Source organism: Ambystoma mexicanum, chromosome 2p (genome assembly GCF_040938575.1).
Source record: "Ambystoma mexicanum isolate Mex_15411 chromosome 2p, UKY_AmexF1_1, whole genome shotgun sequence".
NCBI lineage: Eukaryota > Metazoa > Chordata > Amphibia > Caudata > Ambystomatidae > Ambystoma > Ambystoma mexicanum.
The window spans coordinates 747,908,256-747,927,229 of NC_090923.1; the positions used below are offsets into that span (position 1 = coordinate 747,908,256).

An 18,974-nucleotide genomic window follows, 5' to 3' on the forward strand; every position below is an offset into this window, starting at 1 on the left:
TACTGTTCTATTTTCTCATTCGCTGTCTGTCTGGCCCTTAGTTTCTGAGTGGTAATTAGTGGAAAGTCGCATTTCAATTCCCAATGCTTTCCAAAAATGGGATGTGAACTGAGATCCCTGATTGGGAAAGATGTGCTGTGGGACAGATTTACAATATGCTGCCTGTTAGCCGTTGGTATTCCTTTTGTGCTATTTTAGTGACCAGGTTGATTGTCACCCATAGGGAATCCTATTCATGACATTCTTGTAAGTCCATGGAAATAAAATGCCAGGGTTTGGGTGGGTACTGGTAGTCTCTGCAACAGCCCATAGGCTGTCTTGGCTCTTGTGCCCATTGAGTAGCTGTTTACATATTCCTTACCATCTCGCTCCATGAAGAGCACCCAGAGGTGTCTTCATCAGTTCTAGTGCTTTCCTTTGACCCGGTTGTCCAGCCAGAGGTGAGCCATGGGACCACTGCCTGGCGTGTTGCTCTAGGATTTTTGCTGGCAAATAAAATTCATTTTTATAATATGTAAGGCCTTGGTGGCTGTCCCTATTGGGTGCACTCCCAGCCTAGTCTTGCATTGCCTTTGTTGAAATAGACTGACCTTTGATTTATTTTTAAAATCTCTTTATTGAGTTTTATACAACCAGAATCAAGTTGTATCCTACAAATGAAATACAGCAACATCTCAATTTCCAAACCACCCTCCTGCTCCCATTTCTTCCCCCTCTTTCACACCCACCCCAACTCCAGGTCACGAATACTTAAAACAATGGGTACCAAAAGATGTTGAAAGAAGAAATGTGGACACGCACTGCCACACAGATGCGAAACTGCATCAATCTCCATTGCAGAGTCTTACTACACCAATATTAAAAGCCAACGTTAAAACTTCACAGCCTCTTTTTGGAAGAATACACCAATCCACTCAATATTGTAGCCCATTCTGTTATATTCATTGTTTCCATTCCCATATGTAGTTTTGATCCTAATCAACATCTCCAACTCTGTGCTTGCTCATTTTAATCAAGCCATGTGTCCAATCTGTTATTCTGTTAAACCATATCATGGCTATTCTCTGTTTGGCAAACACCAGTAGTTTCGCCGATTTCCTTTTGGGAAACTGTCCTAGTAGACTCTCTTGGTCAATATTCCCTCCTGGAATTTTCCAAGTATCAGATATTGCCATAACATGTGCTGATATTGGACCCCTTCCGCCCCACATCTTGGGCACACATCAGGCCTTGTTGGGTTCATTTTATGTATTCTCCTCTGTGTCAAGTATGTTCTATGCAAGACATTATACTGTACGAGTCTCAGCTGGGTGCTTCTAGACACTGCCTTCATATATGTGCAGATCTTTTGCCATTGTTCCTCCTCAAATATTACACTCGGATCCCTCTCCCAATCCTCATTCGCTCTCATCTCTGTCCCCTTCTTGACCCCATCGGCCAGCAAAAATTTATGGGTTGTGGATATTGTAAGGAAGTAATGGTATCAACAGTAAGACAGATAAAAGTGACCACAGTTCAAGGGTATTTATTGAACTTCAAAAAGGGTTTGAAAAACGCCCATCTAATCCTAAATCTAAAGATGGGAGCAAGTTACGACTATCAAATAATAAAACAGTCCTAGTGGTGTCTTGTCAAAATAAAAGGGCCAATACTAATAAACCTATTGCCAATCCTTACCTCTAACTACAAATAGTGTGGGAAACAATGTTATGCAAAAGAAAGAAGTGTTTAAGAAATTATATGTCAGGATATTAAGGCCATTCGCCTCCCTTCCCTATGCTTTCAGCTGGGAGAAGGTGGCGCACTCGAGCTTAGCACATTCTCTAGCTTCTCTAGCACAAGGGTGCAGTTCAAACTTTAGCATCAGGGCCAGAGGGCCTGATGCAACGGTATGGCGTCCTTTTGCTGACACCCGTTTTTACGACGGGTGTTTTGCAGTGGTAGTTCTTTAAAAATAAATCAATTTGTTTGGGGGGGTGGCAAAATAAAGGGTTGGGGGAAGAGAAATAAAAAAATGGTAAAATGATGGGGGCGCTTGAGGGAGAGACCCCCCCCAAAATAATTAAAACTAAATGTCAATGGGCCTCATTACGACCCTGGCGGAGTGGGTTTACGCCAGCGGTATTCGCGGCGGACCCTTCCGCCCTACTACGAGTTCCCGTAGCGCCATGGAGCCGTTTTCCGCCTGGTTTTTCCGGGCGGAGAAATCCATGGCGCTACGGGACCTTGTTGTTAATTACGCCACCGTATTTTACGGTGGCGTAATTAACGCCTTCCCCACTCCCATTATACCCTATGGGGCAAAAATGGGAATGGGGAAGGGTAAAATGGGGATTGGGGATTTACCGCCCCGCCAAGGTCGGAATGGGGCGGTAAATCCGCCAAACCCCCATGGCGGTATTGGCAGCTTTCCGCCGTGCTCCATGGTGCATATTGCACCACGATTTCCGCCAGGGTCGTAATGAGGGCCAATGAGTTTTTTCATTCCATCGTAAAAACAGGTGTTGGCGAAATTACATGGAACCGATGCAACAAAACAATGTTATTTTCCTCTGAGGATGTCACACGTACTAAATTTCTCTGGTGATTCACTATTCACCTCGGATCCCTCTCAGCCGGGCTCATATCCCCTTTAACACAATGGTTATAGGATTTCCATATATTCAATTTATCAGGTGATTCACGGTTCATCCCAGATCCCCCCCCCCCCTCTGCCGGGCTCAGATCCATTTGAACACAATGTTCAGTCAGTCTCCCTCCACCGGTCTCGGCAACCAATGTTAATTCACTTTAATGCAAACTTTCTTTAACCCAAAGCTTTTCAATTGATCTCCCTCAGACCAATATCTGCTTTGTCATCCACTTTCTTGGAAGTATCAATAGCGAAGACTTTCGATTGTGCACAGGAGTTTGCTTGACCCGTTGTAGGACCACTTTGATTCACAATCCTTTGCCACTCTTTCACTTTTGCCACCTCTCAGTGGGATACCTTACAGAGACCTTTGAATGAGCATGCACACAGTACCGGACGACTCTGTCAAAGGTATTGTGCGTTGGTTTCAGAGTTGAATCACTTGTCTGTTTTTCAGTTCAACTCGCGTTGGTTATCACATGTGTTTCATACACTGTTCGCTTCAGCGCTCATCATACAATGTTGCCGCTTGCAACCTTGGCTTCAACACAGACCGGTCTGGTATCGGTCTCTCCAACTCACCGGCTGTGTTGATTTCACTGGTGCAGCTTTGTTGTAGGAGCCAAGGACAGTACCACAGCAGCTGCCGATTCTCTCCGTCTTGATTAGCAACACGGTAGGGCGCCAGTTACCTCTGACACACAATGCAGGATTGTTCAGCCTGGTTTCCTGGTTTCCTGGTCTTGCGCTTTCCACTCTCGAGGCTTCGTAAAAGTAATGGTTCCTTGTTGAAAAGGTCAAAGGCACTTCCCTCCTTGCGATCCCCTTCTGTTTCGCCGTCTTTCTCCTCATGTTAAACTGCCATCTTGGTGCTGCTGTTTTCTTGTGTGCTTTGCCTCGCTCAGAGTGTGCTCTCGTGCTTTGCCTTTTATCCGTGTGGGGAAGCTTAATGGAAGTGAAGTGTGTGTGATGGTAACTAATTGCCTGGCATTGCTTGACCATTGTATTGGGAAACGTCAGGTATATGGCTCGGGTGTTAGTCTGTTTTCTCTCATAGCGGGCTGTCCTTGATAAAGTGTTTGTGTTGTAAAGGGGGAGGGGTTGGAGTTCCTAAATACCTTACTTGGTAGGATGGAGTAAAGAGGTTATAAGGAATGGGATATCGCGTCTCGCCATCTGGTGTCCGACTCCCACTCTCCGAAGACCCCTCACCCAGGTGATACTCCCACACTGGTTCTCCCCCTGGAACTGGATCCAACATCGATGGCTGTGTCCTGGCCACCTGGATGACAGATCTCTGGCGACTAGCAGGTGAGACACCTTCAGGTTTCTCACAATATCGGTCGGCCTCCCTCTCCTAGAGGATACATGCCTTTCAACAAAGGGGAAATCGGAGCTTCCTCCAATATCGGTCGGCCTCCCTCTCCTAGAGGATACATACCTTTCAACAAAGGGGAAATCAGAGCTTCCTCCAATAGCATGTTGAACAGTTTATGAGCCCTGCCTCTTACCTGCATAGAATATGAACTGATCCCTGTTCAGACCCAACGAAGTGCACATGTCGGGGAATGGCTTCAAACACCCATCTCCGAACATATCCTCCCAAGTCGCCCCTAGCATTTCCCAGTCGTAAAGGTGTTTCCTACAGTGTGCATGCACGTTGCAATATGGGTCGAATATGGATTCTTGCATTCCACCCACTGGGTCGCCTGCCCCCATATACTCCTGTCGACATGTATCCAGTATCCTTAGTGGGTAGTGATAGGATATCTTTAGCATTATAGGGCCATATCGAGCCATTGTGTGGCAAACTAATTGGGCTGCCAGGTAGTATGATTAGAAATGTGGGACCTGCGATCCTTCCAAGTGGTATGGTTCCTGAAGGGCAGTTAGTGCCACACATTTGCAGCCTTTCACCCACAGAATATCCCTAATCAAAGCATCCTTCCTACTAACGGTTCTTCTAGGTATTTCGCACTGCATGTTAGAGAAGTAATTTAAAAGTCTAGGGAGTACCACCATCTTAGCGCGGCCGTACAGATAAGTGACCGATATTCTGTTTCAAAACACTACTGACCTCTCAACACCCTCAGTGGCTTTCAAGGTGTTAACACACTACGTATCATAGAAATCTCTATTTATTCTGATACTAAGATATGTAAATGTTTTTTGCTTCCAGACCAACAGTAAGCTGGGGATCTCAGTGGTAGAAAGCTGAGCCATATAAACCAAAGGGAAGATGCATGATTTACTTTTATTGTTCTGTATCCTGGATAAGCAACCAACGTTGTCTAGCACCTCCAACATACAGAGGCACTTTCTCCCACGGATTCTGAACATACAGGTGCATGTCGTCCACATACAATGAGACTACATTCACCTCACCATTAACCATTATCCCGGTTTCCATCGTGTCTGTGAAGCACACACGCCAGAGGTTCCAAAGCTAATGCAAACAGGATAGGGGATAATGGACATCCCTGTCTCGTTCCCTTACCCACCTTCCAACTCTCAGTAACCATTCTTCCTTTCTTTACTTGGGCTGTAACTGACTTATAGAGCTGTTTAATCCAACGCAAGACAGGGGAGCTTAATCGAAACCTCCACACGAGAGCCCACATCCAGTCCCAATGAACAGTGTCGAACGCTTTTTCAGCATCCAGCAAGACTACTGCACTCTTCATGGTCGTGTTCGGAGTTTGAGCAATAATGTGGTGCAAGCGCCTCAAGTTATGCAGCATGTTTGTGCCAGGTATGAAACACACCTTGTCCGGATGAACCAAGTACGGTACTACCCACTGAACCGTGTAGCTATCCAGGCACTAAGAATCTTCATGTCCGTATTCCATGTGGAAAATGGGCGATATGGTCCCATGTTGCATGGGTCTTTGTTCCGGTCCCTAAAAAAGACAATCGGCGCTTCTCGTATTGATGATCGTAAAACACTGACCTCGTAGGCATGTTGAAAGACCTTTATTTAAGCAAACAGTGTCTCTTTTTCTGTATTTCCGATTTGACCTTCTCTGGTGGAAGCAGTGTCTCTTCCAAATGTTTTTATTTTTTTTTGGTTCTCTCTCTGTTCATATCTCATAGGATCTGCTTTTCAATTGGCTGTACTTGGTCTAAATGTAACAACACAATCGTAATCTGCTAAAAAGGAGAACCATCACAGCTGACAGGGACTCACCTTTCAAGCTGATTTCAGAAATTGCAAATTATGATGGTCTGTAAACACAGCTACCAGATGATGCGCCCCTAACAAGCAATTTCTCCACTCATTGTATGCCACCTTTATGCCCAGTATCTCCTTGCCTTTTATTGCATAGTTTTGTTCCCCTTCATTCAAGTTTCAGTTGTAATAGGCAACCAAATGTAACTGGTTAATTGTGGTATGCGTTTGATATAATGGCACCCACCATCTACTATGAAGGGCTGACTCACGTCTGGGTGCCTTAGAGTGAAGGCCTCTTTTAGTCATTGAAATGCTTGATCAGGTGAGGACACTTTGCACAATTCTGATGTGGCAATAACCCTACAGTCTGCAGGCCTATGTATGATTGTCCTTCTAGGAAGTATATGCTTTACCAATCACTGAAGCTTACGTAAGCTTCTCAGGATGCATAGTAGATGTGAGACGGCAGAAGTCCCAAGGGCTTCTTCCGCCCTCTCGGGATGCAGGGTATGTGAGATTGAAGCACTCTGTTTTTTCTCAGGTAGGTTTATACATATATCCCATACATACTCAAGAAGTCTCTTTATCGTCGTCAGCCTTCTCCAGATAGGTGTATGTCTCCAGCAGTATCAATGACACTTTGTAGCTTTGCTTCAGTCTCTTAGGGAGGGTCAGCATTTCTAGCATCTTTTCCAGTCCCCTCTCTCACCCTCCCTATGAATCCTAGCTGATCGCTTCATCTGCTCCCACTTTCTCTTCAGGTAAGCGAAGGAGGTTTCTCTTGGTTGGTGCTGGCTCATGTCTTTATTAGGTCGTTTAGGCATTATGAACAGTGTGTTTAAGTGTTTGTTAATAAAGCACACATACTGTCTGACTTGCAGAGTACTTATGGAAAACACACTGCCTTATTAAAAGCCCAGATACTTGCACATTCTCCCAAAAGGTATATTTCTGAGACGTCTTTCACAGACAAATCCCTGTCACATTCTTGAATTGTCTTAGGTCCCGAAACGATGACCTCCCTCTTGGAATTCCACTTTTTCCATGCATGTATGGAGCAGAAGACACACTTTTACAGAAATGTGGCCTGTTGTATGCGTTGTGTAATATTGTAAGGAAGAGGTGATGGTGCACTGCCATAATGATTGTGATTGTAATTTATGTAAAAAGCTCAGATTTATTCAGTCTCACATGCCCATTTTCGCCATGAAACAAAACAAAAAATTGACAACTGTTCTAAAACAATGGTGCGCCAGTTATCAGAAGTAGACTGTATGACAAGTATATACTGTACACTGAATTGCATGCACTAAGGTCTTGATTCTCTTTTCTTTCTCCAGTACACCTGGAAGAGCTGAAGTACCTGAACCTGAGTAACTGCTCTAATGTGGACGACTGGTGTTTGAGCCGATTGCACGTGTTCAAAGACACACTGGAGGAGCTGCACCTGACTGACTGCCCCTCTGTTACGGCGAGAGGTCTTGCCAGCCTCCATCATGTAGAGTCAGTAAACCTTTAATGACTTTCTTTATTAAGCTTTTGGGGCAGGTGGGTTAGACATTTGCAACATTTTATCTAGTCACATGTAGTGCAGTATTAAAGAAACCGACTCCGATATCTTGTCTGTTATAAGCCGCAAATTGCTAGTTCATTTAGCAGGATTTTCATAATTGCTAGGACAGATATCAGCTTTTCACAATGTATCTTCAGCACAGCAGTCCATTCAAAGACCACTTGGTGAAGGGCACTTCTGAATTGGGGGAAAATAAGGGTGTGTGATCATAAGAGTAAAGGTGCAAATCCTGACATTGTCTTCATGCCACACACCACATCTTTCGAAACTGTTCTAATATGCATAGAGGCATAGAATGTAATTGAAAAGCAAGCCATCAGACCTACATACTTTGCCTCTCAAGTCTATCCACGTGCTCCAGCAGCAGACAGTCATGCTTAGTTAAATGCAGTTTTGTCCCCCCCCCCCTGAGACTGTTGTGACCTTGTTTCTCAATCGCATTTTATTGTTTTTGTAAGTATAAAGCAACTTACAACATTTCAACCATGAACGTTACATGTAACATGAAATGTTTGTTTTCCCTAGTCGCCTAGCGGGGCAAATCTCCACTCAAGGATCGCCCAACACCTCTTTTTAACCCAGCGCAATCAGGTTTCAGACCGCTAAGGGTAACAGAATCATCCCTAGTCTCCATCTAGGACAACCTAAAAAGAACAGCCGACGCAGACTACTGCACAGTCTTCATCATTTTTGACCTTTCTGCAGCCTTCTATATTATCGATCACTCGATTCTATTAGACTACAAACACTAGGAATTACAAGGTCCGAAATCCTGCATCTCAACCAGTTCACATCCATATCACGTCCAGTTTGTAAAGGTATCCCCCAAGGAGCGTCCACGTCACCGTTAATCTTCAATTTCTACATACAACCCATTCCCGCGATCATCCGCTCGTACAACCTTACCAGCTACAACTATGCAGATGATACCCAAATAGTCCTCAAAATCCCAAACTCTCAAGGCTCTGCCAGCCCGGACCTGTCACTGTGCCTCTGACATTGATCACTGGATGACGACCAACCACCTCATCCTCAACCCTGGGAAAACTGAAATCCTAGTCTGCAGGAAAACATCACTCATCCCCCCAACCAATCCCATGGCCCAAATCACTAGGACAAGCACCCTCTAACCTGGTTAAAAACCTTGGATGTGAATTTGACGCCAATTTCTCTCTCACCCAACACACCACCAGCGTATCCAGAGCCTCTTTCTTCCACCTACGTATCCTCGGGTGGATTTTTCCCCTACCTCACGTATACCCATCGTTTCTCGGCCATCAACTCCATCATCATTTCCCACCTAGACTACGCAAACTGCCTCTACCTAGGAGCTCTAGCATCCCAACTAAGGAAACTGCAAAGAATCCAAAATGCTGCAGTGTGCCTACTCATTAACCTGCCTGCCAGAGAAGGCATCAGCCCTACTCTGAGAGTCCTCCACTGGCTCCCTATTGCTAGAAGCATCACCTTCAAAACCTTGTTTATCACCCACCACGCAGTCCACATCAGCCCTGAATTCCTCGAAGACAAAATTGTCCCCTACCAACCTTCCAGGAACCTCAGATCTCGCCCTACATTTCACCTAGTGATCCCACTCCACAGCTCCATTAGACTTGGTGGTTCCTCCCTCTCTGTCCAAGCGCCAATCATCTGGAATTCCACTCCATTACACAATCGCAACACAGAAAACCACCTGAAATTCAGGACGGCCCTAAAAACCTGGCTCTTCCCTATACTCTTCTAACCTACTCTCCCCGTGAATATACCACTAATAAACGCCCACGCATCAGTCACAACTCTGGGGCCGGCAGCTCTTGCAGCGCTTTCTCCTGACACACGACCGACTGGTAGTCCCGGTAAACCAGCAGCTTTCGTTGTGGCACACCCGCAACACTCGCAACATTCCCACCGTGCCCCTGCCTGCCGGCTCACATGAGAGAACTAAAAATGAAATAAGTAACCCAGGGTAGCGCACGCCCATCACTAATTTAGTGCCACTCTTAACCTGCATCGCTCACTCAGGGGAAACACTCAACACTAGCAATCTCCCACACCTAAGGTATTCCCAAAACTAGGTTCTAGGTTCAACAAACCATCCATTTCTGTTACACTATGGAAACCTACTGTACTATAGACTGAAACCTACAGCACTATGAAGCCTAGGCCCCCCTAAACCCCCACTCCAACCATGCAGGATTGTCGAATCTAGATGTAGCCTCCACCATTGTTTTATTGTATGATGAGACCTACTGCATTTTTAGACCAAAGCTTGTTGCACACCATACAGGATTCCCACATACAGGTGTAGCCTACATCTATGTTTACCATATGCCTAAACCTACTGCACTGTGAAACATGGGCCTTTCTCCCACTATACAGTAATCTCAAATCTAGGTGTAGCCTCCATCTCTGTCTAATATATGCAGATACCTGCTACAGTATGAAAGCTAGGCCCATTGGTATAGGACTCTCAATACTAGACCTGGACATACGTTGCCCGAGCCGAGCAATGTCTGAGCTTATGGTACGTATATCTTCACACCACTATTGTGGGAATCGGCCGCAGGCACGGCCAAGCATCCATGCACGATAGAATACGGCTATGGCCAAGCATATCCGGTCTAGTGCACACATAGCCGTCCAGAATTAAACACCCGACGTACCTCAACACCTCTGCCACTAGCATACAGCGACCGAAAGGAATCCGGTATAGCTGGCCTCACATAGTCTCTCAAACAATAGCAATCTATGTCTAGCCCTCAACAGTAGCCACCCATGGGCTGCTTAGTCGAGCCTTGCCAGCCACCCAAGTCCTAGAACAGCAACATACACACATGCATCTCATAAGATAAACTCCCTCGAATTTCCAACCACATCGACTACGGTCACCAAGGGCGTTGAACCGAGGAAAAAGCACATTGAGGACACACAGGTGGAGGAGTGCTATATAATTAACGAAATGCAAATAAAATCCAATACAATTATCAACATTTGAAGAAATACATGGCACACCACATAACTGCTTACCCTCCTTACTCCATTCTCCACCACCTCCCTTGCCGGATAACAATCGTCACAGTTCTTTCATCTTAGTCTTTTAGTTTCTTACGAAGTCTGTTCCACTGCTCTGAGCTTTCTCACCTTGTGCCCTCCCAGCATTCTCTTGGAATTCGTTTCAAATATGGCTAAGAGTTTAGGGTTGATTTTCTTTAAACGATTATTATACCTATCCCTTGAATTAGTAGACTCGAGAGGATCTGTTCTACTCAACATTCTTTAGTCCAGGAAAAATTCCACTCTTCCTCAATATATCTTGGGGGTTCATGCACCCAATGCAAATTCTTTCCATCTGGTATAGAACTTTTACTTTTTTGAGCCATTCAACCATTGTTGGCATACAAAGGGTCACATCCTTGCCTTCCATGTCATTGCCAGACAGACCTTATTTGCAAGACGCATGAAATTCAACATGTGTGGCAAGTGATGAATTCCTGCTTGTTTCGGGGGTACACCAAAAAGGATAAATAGTGGGCTCCATCAAAAGAATCCATGAGACTTTTTGCTGGTACCTCCGAACTTCAGAGCACCCCACCACATGTGCCAATATGTAACCCGTTCCCTGCATTGTTTCCAACATAACTCGCTCATATGACTGCACCCTAGAGAGTAGAGTTGGCTTATACTGCTTTCTATATAGGAGCTTGAAACTATGAATCTCATATTGGTTAGATATGGAAACCATGCCCACTAAATCACATATTTTGGCCCATACATCCTCAAACAGGGTGGTCTTTTTGAATATAGCTTGCTGTGACTCCCATTTTCCTACAGGCACTGTCCTTGTTCCCATCTAATATTGAAGGGTGTTATCTCAAGAGGTTCACTCAATTCTCTAGTACAGCCTTCATGTGATGAAGCCGTTGCGTCGCAATGGGAGGGGCTGGGTATTCGATTTATTTATGATCTCTACCCGGATGGGTCTTTTGTAACAAAGGAACAATTTGTGGTTCAGTTGGGAGCTGGTTTTTCTCTTCTATTTCAGTACGCGTGGGTACGTGGTGCCTTTCGTGCGTGGTCTGTGGTGTTTCCGTCAGAACCGCTGAACCGCCCCCTTTCCCTCCTGCAATTTCTTGTGAGTGTGGCCAGAAGATGCAGTATTGTCTCTTCCATATATCGTCTAGCATAACAGGGAATGTTCACGAAGGAGCTTGTATGTAAAGGGAAGTGGGTGGAAGACCTGAGTGATAGGCAGTGCACTCAGCTATGCCGCACCATGAGAAACTGTGCTGTCAGCGCCAGATATAATTTGATCCAGTTTAAGTAGCTACACCGGGCTTGCCTCTCCCAGGCTAGACATCAATTGTTGGATCGCACTAAGGTTAGGAGGTGTCCTCTGTGGTCTCTGGATGCCTGGGAACACCTTTTTTGCAGTATAGTGCACGTTATAAATATTCAATAAATAAAATGGTGCTGCCTTCACCCACATGATTTGGTCTTGTCCAGCAATTTCTTCTTTCTGGGAGTGAGTGGCCAAGATGCTTACGTTTATACTCGGACATTAGGTGCTGTATGATTTGCTGTGCTGCATGTTTGGATGGGTTGCCAGGTTTGCCTACAAGTGGGAGGAAACTCCCCATACTGGGAATGATTCTGGCGCTGCATTTTAATGAAGTGGACCAACCCAGCTCCTCCCACCTGAGAGTCCTAGCTGGATGCAATGACCTGGTGGTGCGATGTTGAACGTGACTAATGTGCCATGGTTACTCTGACTGCTAGACCTAGGGATGTCTTTCCTCATTGCTCAGACAGATGACATTCCACCGGAAGAGGATTCTACTCCATGTTTTCTGAGGGCCTAAAATGAGGTTGTAGATTGTCTGCCTTGCTAGGGTGGGAATACTCACGGTTTGTTATCCGTTGCTGGCCTCTTATCATGAGCCTGTATATTTATATATCTTTAGTTTTTTTAGGGAAATTTGTTGTGCTCTGTATTTGGCAGTGCCACTCTGTAGATTAGATTGGTGCAATTCCTGATTGGCATTTTATAGCTGTTTTGCTAAATGCACTGATTTTTACGTTGACCGTATAAATAAAAAATATTCTTTTTAAGTATGGTGGTGCTGGAAACTGGAAGGGATAATGTCAGCTAGCCACACTACTTTTCTTCCAAGCTCAGAATCGGGTCCTGTAACTGGTGGTAAATGCATTACAGACTTCCAAGTATGCTGAAGAGGTTAACTTCCTTTGTAAATGTGACTTTCAATTACCCAGTCTTTAATGTTTTCTTCTTTTAAAAAGGCACATTGGATCTCAAATTTCACTTTTTACATTTTGTACCTGCTAGTGTTTAAGTATCTTAAATGTTATTGATTGCTATATATGGTAACACATATCCTGTTCCGTTTTATTATTGCTTATGTTCAATTTCTAGTAGTCGGTCCCGATTATATGTGCTGCTGTGTGTTTAACTTATTTTCATAAGCCTTCGTAAATACACTTTCTCTTGGAGTTTTCATATTAGTATCTATTATGATCCCCTAATCATTGATTTTACTTTCGATGGAACCTCCGGAATCTCTCTATCTGTAAAATGTCCCCGAGTGATTGAGGATGAAAACTGTCACATTGAGTTGAGGGTTGTGTAGTCAGTCCAAAATGACAAACATGTTTCTTTTGGAAAACATTTCGGAAGCATTGGGTCACCTACTCCCCCGGAGGGATTTTCAGTATTGACTGATGTGCTTCAGGCATGAAAGCCCAGGTGTTTCCCGTGTTCAGATGCCTTACACTGCACTGCATCATGTGGTCAATATTCTCTTCACTTCTGTGAGCACCTGGGCAAATAGCTGTGTTCACTAATTGCTGCTGCCATTCACCAACTGGATGGCTGCCATTACACCAACTCTCTATGTATTCTACCTACCCTTTTGTAACACAAGAGGGGGTGGAATTTGTATGGATCACCAGGCAGTCCTGGTGGATTCTCTAAAGATAGCGAGAAAACCCATTAGCGGACTTCCTGCTCCATCCGAAACTCCTCCCTCAGCAGCCCGTCATAATGGCACGGAGCCGCTGAAACACATACTTTAAACGCACCTCTGCCATTTAGCAGCCACATTAGTAGGGAGTAAAGGGGAGATTAGCATCCAACATAGAGAAATCCCATATATCGGCTATTAATAAGAATGTGTAAAAATAAATCAAAAAAGAAAAGAATATTGTGACCAGTCCTGGATACACAGGTATAAGTGTTAAGAGCTAAACAGTGCTGTTTCTCCAATTTAAGGACACCATGTAACAATTAGAAGGTCTAATTGTAAAGATAATATATATTTAATAAACTGTATATAATAAAAACAATATTTGTAATACAAAGTGGCAAAGAGGTATGTTTTTGTTAGTAAGAAGATACATGGATAGTATATCTAACTAAATGTGTGTGATTTTTGTTTATAGCTTGTGGATGTTACATGGGCAGATGTTGGATATGATTTAGCAGACACATGGCAAAAAAACATGCGCGCATATGCTCTCACTGTGTACTTAAGGGGGTGGAGATGCCATTCGCAGTCCTTTCTTTGCCATTATAGGAGTCCTTAGAGCATCTGAGTAGTAATGAGCAGAGACCTTACTGAGGCACCGGGCAGATGTTGAATATGATATTTTATTTATATCGCGCTCGTACACAAGTGTATCAGAGCGCGACCGGGCAAAGGGAGGGGAACAGGGGGAGAACAAAAACAACGATCTTACTAGGCCCAGTGACATTGAGAACGCGCAAGTGCATGGGAAAGGGAAAAGGGGGGAAAGTACATGGAAGGGGGAAGAGGTGGAAAGTGCGGAACAGAGAAGAGAACAGAATAAATAAGTAAAATGAATAAAGGTGGTAGTGCAGCCAGGAGGTGGTAAGTTCTAGGTTAAGCAGATAGGGTATATCTGATAAGTACAGAAGAGAAGTGGGTGGGGGACTGTATGGGTACAGATACAGACTCCAGTGCAAGGGGTGGCCTGGAGGCAGTGCAGGACACATATGATGTAGCAGATACATGGCAACAAAAACGTGCACGCGTATGCGCTAACTGTGTACTTAAGGAGATGGAGATGCCATTTGCAGTCCTTTCTTTGCCATTATAGCAGTCTTCAGAGCATCTGAGTAGTAATGAGCAGAGACCTTACTGAGGCAGTCAGCCAGAGTTAAAACTCTTCACTTCTAGTTAATTATTGAGGTAAAAGCTTCCATATGTGACCCCATTTCTAGTAACTTAATTCCTATAAATCTATGAATTGCCTATCTCTGGCTGTACAAATGATTCAATGAAGTTTTTTTAGCAGCACTTTTAGGATGGGGGAAGTAATCATTCACATCTTGTTATTTTGCCCGTTTGTCCCCCACACCTAACATGTGTCGCAGCAGAGAAGAGAATATTTTGAACGTTGTCCTTTTTGTAGCCAGATTTTTTAAATTGAACTATTATGAAGTGTCATGCTTTTTTCAGCTTGGCAGCATTAATAAATCATGATGAACAATGAATGCTACGTAATGAAATACCTTCACATTGTAGAAGACACCGAATTGGCCTACTCTGTTTAAAATCTAACCTTTTATTGTTTACATAGATCTTGTAATAGTCTTAGTTCTCTGGCTAGTGTTTATGTTGTAACACTAGTTAACCTGTCGGACTCTCTATAGGCAAAAGGGATATTTGGAATGGATTGTGTCCTCCCAAGTATTCCTCATCTTTGATAATTAGCTTCAGCTTCTTCGGAAAACAAATATTTTCGACAGAGGGTGCTGTGCGGTAGCATTGATGACTCGATGTCCCTCGAAGGCCTCCGTCTGATGGTCGACGTCACCCGCAGTATATGTAGCTCACGCAGCGCCTGTTGGCTTCAGTTCCGTTTTTCCGACGCAGCTTTCTTTTCGAGAGAAATTACGGTGCGCTTCGGTTCTTAAAATAAAGAACGTCATGTCTTCAACGCCGACTCCGTCGACACCCAAGACGGGTTTTAAGTAGGGTCAGGATTGCGAGTCGAAGATGTCCATCCCCATTTGCCTGTCGTGCCTCGGCACGGAGCGTCATATGAAGGAGTGCAAATCCTGTCAGGCGATGACTGACAAGGCTCTTAGAGAGCGCAAAGGTAAATTGACGGTGGGTGGAATTCCAAAATCCCCTTCTGTCCTGAAAAAACGTACTTGAGTCGAGACATTCTCCTCATCGAAAAAGATTGACGAAATCTCGATTGCAGAATCATTCACGTCATTCTTCATCTGCCTCCAGGAAGTCGAAGAAAAGCGTCATAGGTCTCCTTTTTCCTCCAGTGACTCCTGTAAGGAACACATGGTGGCAAGAGTAAAGACGGACACAAGTGATCACAGTTCAAGGGTGTTCATTAAACTGCATAGGTAGATTGGAAAAATGCCTAATATAAAACTAAATCTAAGATGGGAGCAAGCTTCGACCATCAAACAATAATAAGGCAGTCCGAGTGGTGTCTTGACAAAATAAAAAGGCCTATACTAAAAAATCTATTGCCAATCCTTACGCTAAATACAAAAAAGTGTGGGATAATGTTCTTAAGAAAGAAGGAAGTATTCACAAATAATAAGTCAGGATGCAGTAGTCAGGGTCTCCCTTCCCCAAGTTTTCAGCATGGGACAAGGTAGGATTTTGGAGCACAGCACAGGCTCCAGCTTTCCCAGCACGAGCCCAACAGCTCTGCTCTCAGCAACCAGGATCCTCAGTGGTTAAGTCTTTTTCCTATCGAAAAGTCTCTTGCCTTGGACCTGATGTAACCAAAATGATAAACAAAAAGTCCTTTTCACATGTACATTGGGTGATGCCTTTTTCCACCCTTGGGTGTCCCCCTTCCGAGCTTGGATCCTTCTCAGTATTAGCTTCCCTCAGCTGGGTTCACTACGGCTTTTTAAAACAATCTCTTCTGTGATATTCACAAATCTTTTGAACAGTTCACCGTGGACATCCCTCGGCCGGGTTCACTCTTGTCAACACACTGTATAAGGGGACTTTTAGACTTACCCCCTCTATCATCATCCCCCTTTCGGGTTCACTCTTGCCAATCTTGTCAGTAGAGCCTTTTCCATTGAACTCTTACAAATCAGGATTCACTTCCCTTAGCTTCACAATCATCTGTTGGTGAAAGACTTTCAACTGTACAGAGGATTTTACAAGACCCCTGTCTGACCACTTTGACCCTTTTTCTTTCCTGAGTGAGCACGGGGTGCCTAACTCCTCTATTGCTTGTTTTCCCCCTTTTTGCATCAATAGCTCTCTATGCTTTCACAGTTCATAAGCCGTTTGCTACTTTTTGTTCAACACAGTTTGGTTTCTTATCAACCCTCCCCTCGACTCACCCGCTGTGGTGAACTGCTTGGCTTTCTTTCCCTTTAGAATCAAGGTTGGTACCACAGAAGAGACTCTCCCTGGCTTGGTTATCAGCAGAGGAGGGTCTTGTGTACTCTTGACATTTGCTGAAACACACGCTGGCTATTGTTCGCGGTTTTATGATTGCTTCTGCAGAGGTTTCACAGACTGTGGTCGGAAGGGCAAGGTCGCTTCTCTCCTGGTCAACCTCTCAGTTTGCACCGTCTTTCTCCTCCTCTTCAACTGCCATGCTGAGTTAGCTCTCGTGTCGTGCGATCTGCCTTGCTCATATTCCGCTCTTGTGTTCCACCTTTTATCCCTGTGGGGAAGTGAAAGGGCCGTCGGGTGTTTGTGGATTCTGGTCAATTGCCTGACTTTGCCTGACCCTGCTGTTGGGACATGTCTGGTAAATGGCTCAAGTGTTAGTCTGTCATTATCCGTAATATGAGAAAGTGTTTGCGTCGGAAAAGGGGGTGGGTAAAATGTTTGCGTATCCTACTTAGTGTCATAAGAAGGGAGAGGCCGCGTCTCACCCGTCGGTGCCCCACTGCCACTCCCCGAGGACCCCCCTCCAGGTGATCCTCCCTCACTGGTCCACCCCCAGGAACTGGATCCAATAGTGATGGCCGTGACCTGGCCACCCGGATGACAGACCCCTGGGGACTAGCTAGGGAGACACCTTCAGCTGTCTCACATTCCTCACCCGAGAGAATAACATGTCCAACAAAAACTCCCCAGCAAAATAGGAAGAGTTTCAGAGGGAGCTGATGAAAATCTTCGAGAGAGAGGCCCCCACTCACTCAAAATATCTGAAGAAAGGCCATGTCCCGGTCTCTCTGCATAAAGACAAGGGAAAGTCTAAGGCTAAACCCTGTGCACTCTAGAGTCTGTTATGCAAGCCTGACGAACATCGCATGCCTTCAAAGCCTCGAATGAGTGATAAGGTGTCGAACCTCGACGAGTGGAGAGTCCAGCTCTTCAAGGGTTTTGTTGAAGACATCTTGGTTCCATAGACTCCCTCGACGTCGGAACCTTCGACACCCATATTGATCCCATCGACGCCTAAGTAGAAGACTTCGACGCCATCGGCCTCAAGGCCTACTCCAAAGACTTTTTTGGAGCCATTGAAGGCAACACAGGAGAAATCCTACACACCTCTACCACAAAATAAATCTCTTTCTTCAATCTATGAAGAACATGAACCATCTGATGATGACCAAACACCATTTGGTCTTCAATATGGCACTCCAAGTGTACCAGATTAATTTATTTCAGAGAGATCTAGACTTAAAAGATCTCTGACAATCTACAAACAGCCAGTGGAGTAGATGCATCTCCAGAGCTGATATTTGGAAAGCCAGATCCTGCGGATCATTCTCAGCTCATATAGACAACCGATGAGCAAGGTAGTAGAATACTTGGGGTGGAGTAGACATGCTCCTCCTTTTCAACTGGATGACTTGACCGACATATTAGACCAAGGTCCACAGTGGGATCCCATTTTGCCTTTCCACATTGCTTTGCAAAAAAGGGTCACAACAAATTGGGAAACCCCAGATCCTATTTCTGCAGTTGATAAAAACCTTCCCAAGAAATATATAGACAGTCAAGCAGTGACCCAGATTACTTGACCAAGCACCCGAATCCAGAAAGTTTGGTAATCCAAGCAGCCACGTCCACCAAACAATCTGCTTATCCTACCATTCCTACAGACCGGGATGATAAACGGGTGGACGCTTGGACACGAAATTATTTACGGCCGGCAGCATGATGTTAAATTTGGCAAATGCGTTTTGTGCCTTATCTAAGTTTTCGTTCATCCAGTGGTATTGCGCAGCAATGGCAGCTGACCACTTCCCCAAAGGGGAAGAGAGAGACAGCATCCTGGCTATCATTGAGGATGGTAAGGAGGCAATGTGCGAGTGCCTCCAGTCAGGTCTGGATCCTTCAGATAGTATTAGCATATCCATGGTGACTACCACCATGCTATGCAGATTTGCGTGGCTGAGGAAGTCTGGATTTGTACCGGATGTGCAATCTAGGTTAGTCAATATGCCTTTTGACAGCTCGAGGCTGTTTGGTAGCAAGGCTGATGAAAGTCTGGAAAAGCTACAGACCTCAAAAGCATTGGCTAAATCTCTCAGCGCTGCTATTAGACTGCCTCAACATTTCTACTCTGGTACGTCATCTTGGAGGGGCAAGTCCTTTAGTTTC

The 18,974-nt window shown here is 44.8% G+C and overlaps 1 protein-coding gene across 2 annotated transcripts in view; it reads left to right on the plus strand.

The window, feature by feature from the left end:
* DMAC2 (distal membrane arm assembly component 2) overlaps positions 1–18,974 on the plus strand; it is a 326,013-nt gene that overhangs the window by 286,229 nt on the left and 20,810 nt on the right. For both annotated transcript variants that reach the window (XM_069644383.1, XM_069644382.1), the window contains exon 5: positions 7,145–7,307. In XM_069644383.1, the coding sequence (XP_069500484.1) occupies positions 7,145–7,307 (163 nt within the window). The remainder of the gene's footprint in view (positions 1–7,144; positions 7,308–18,974) is intronic.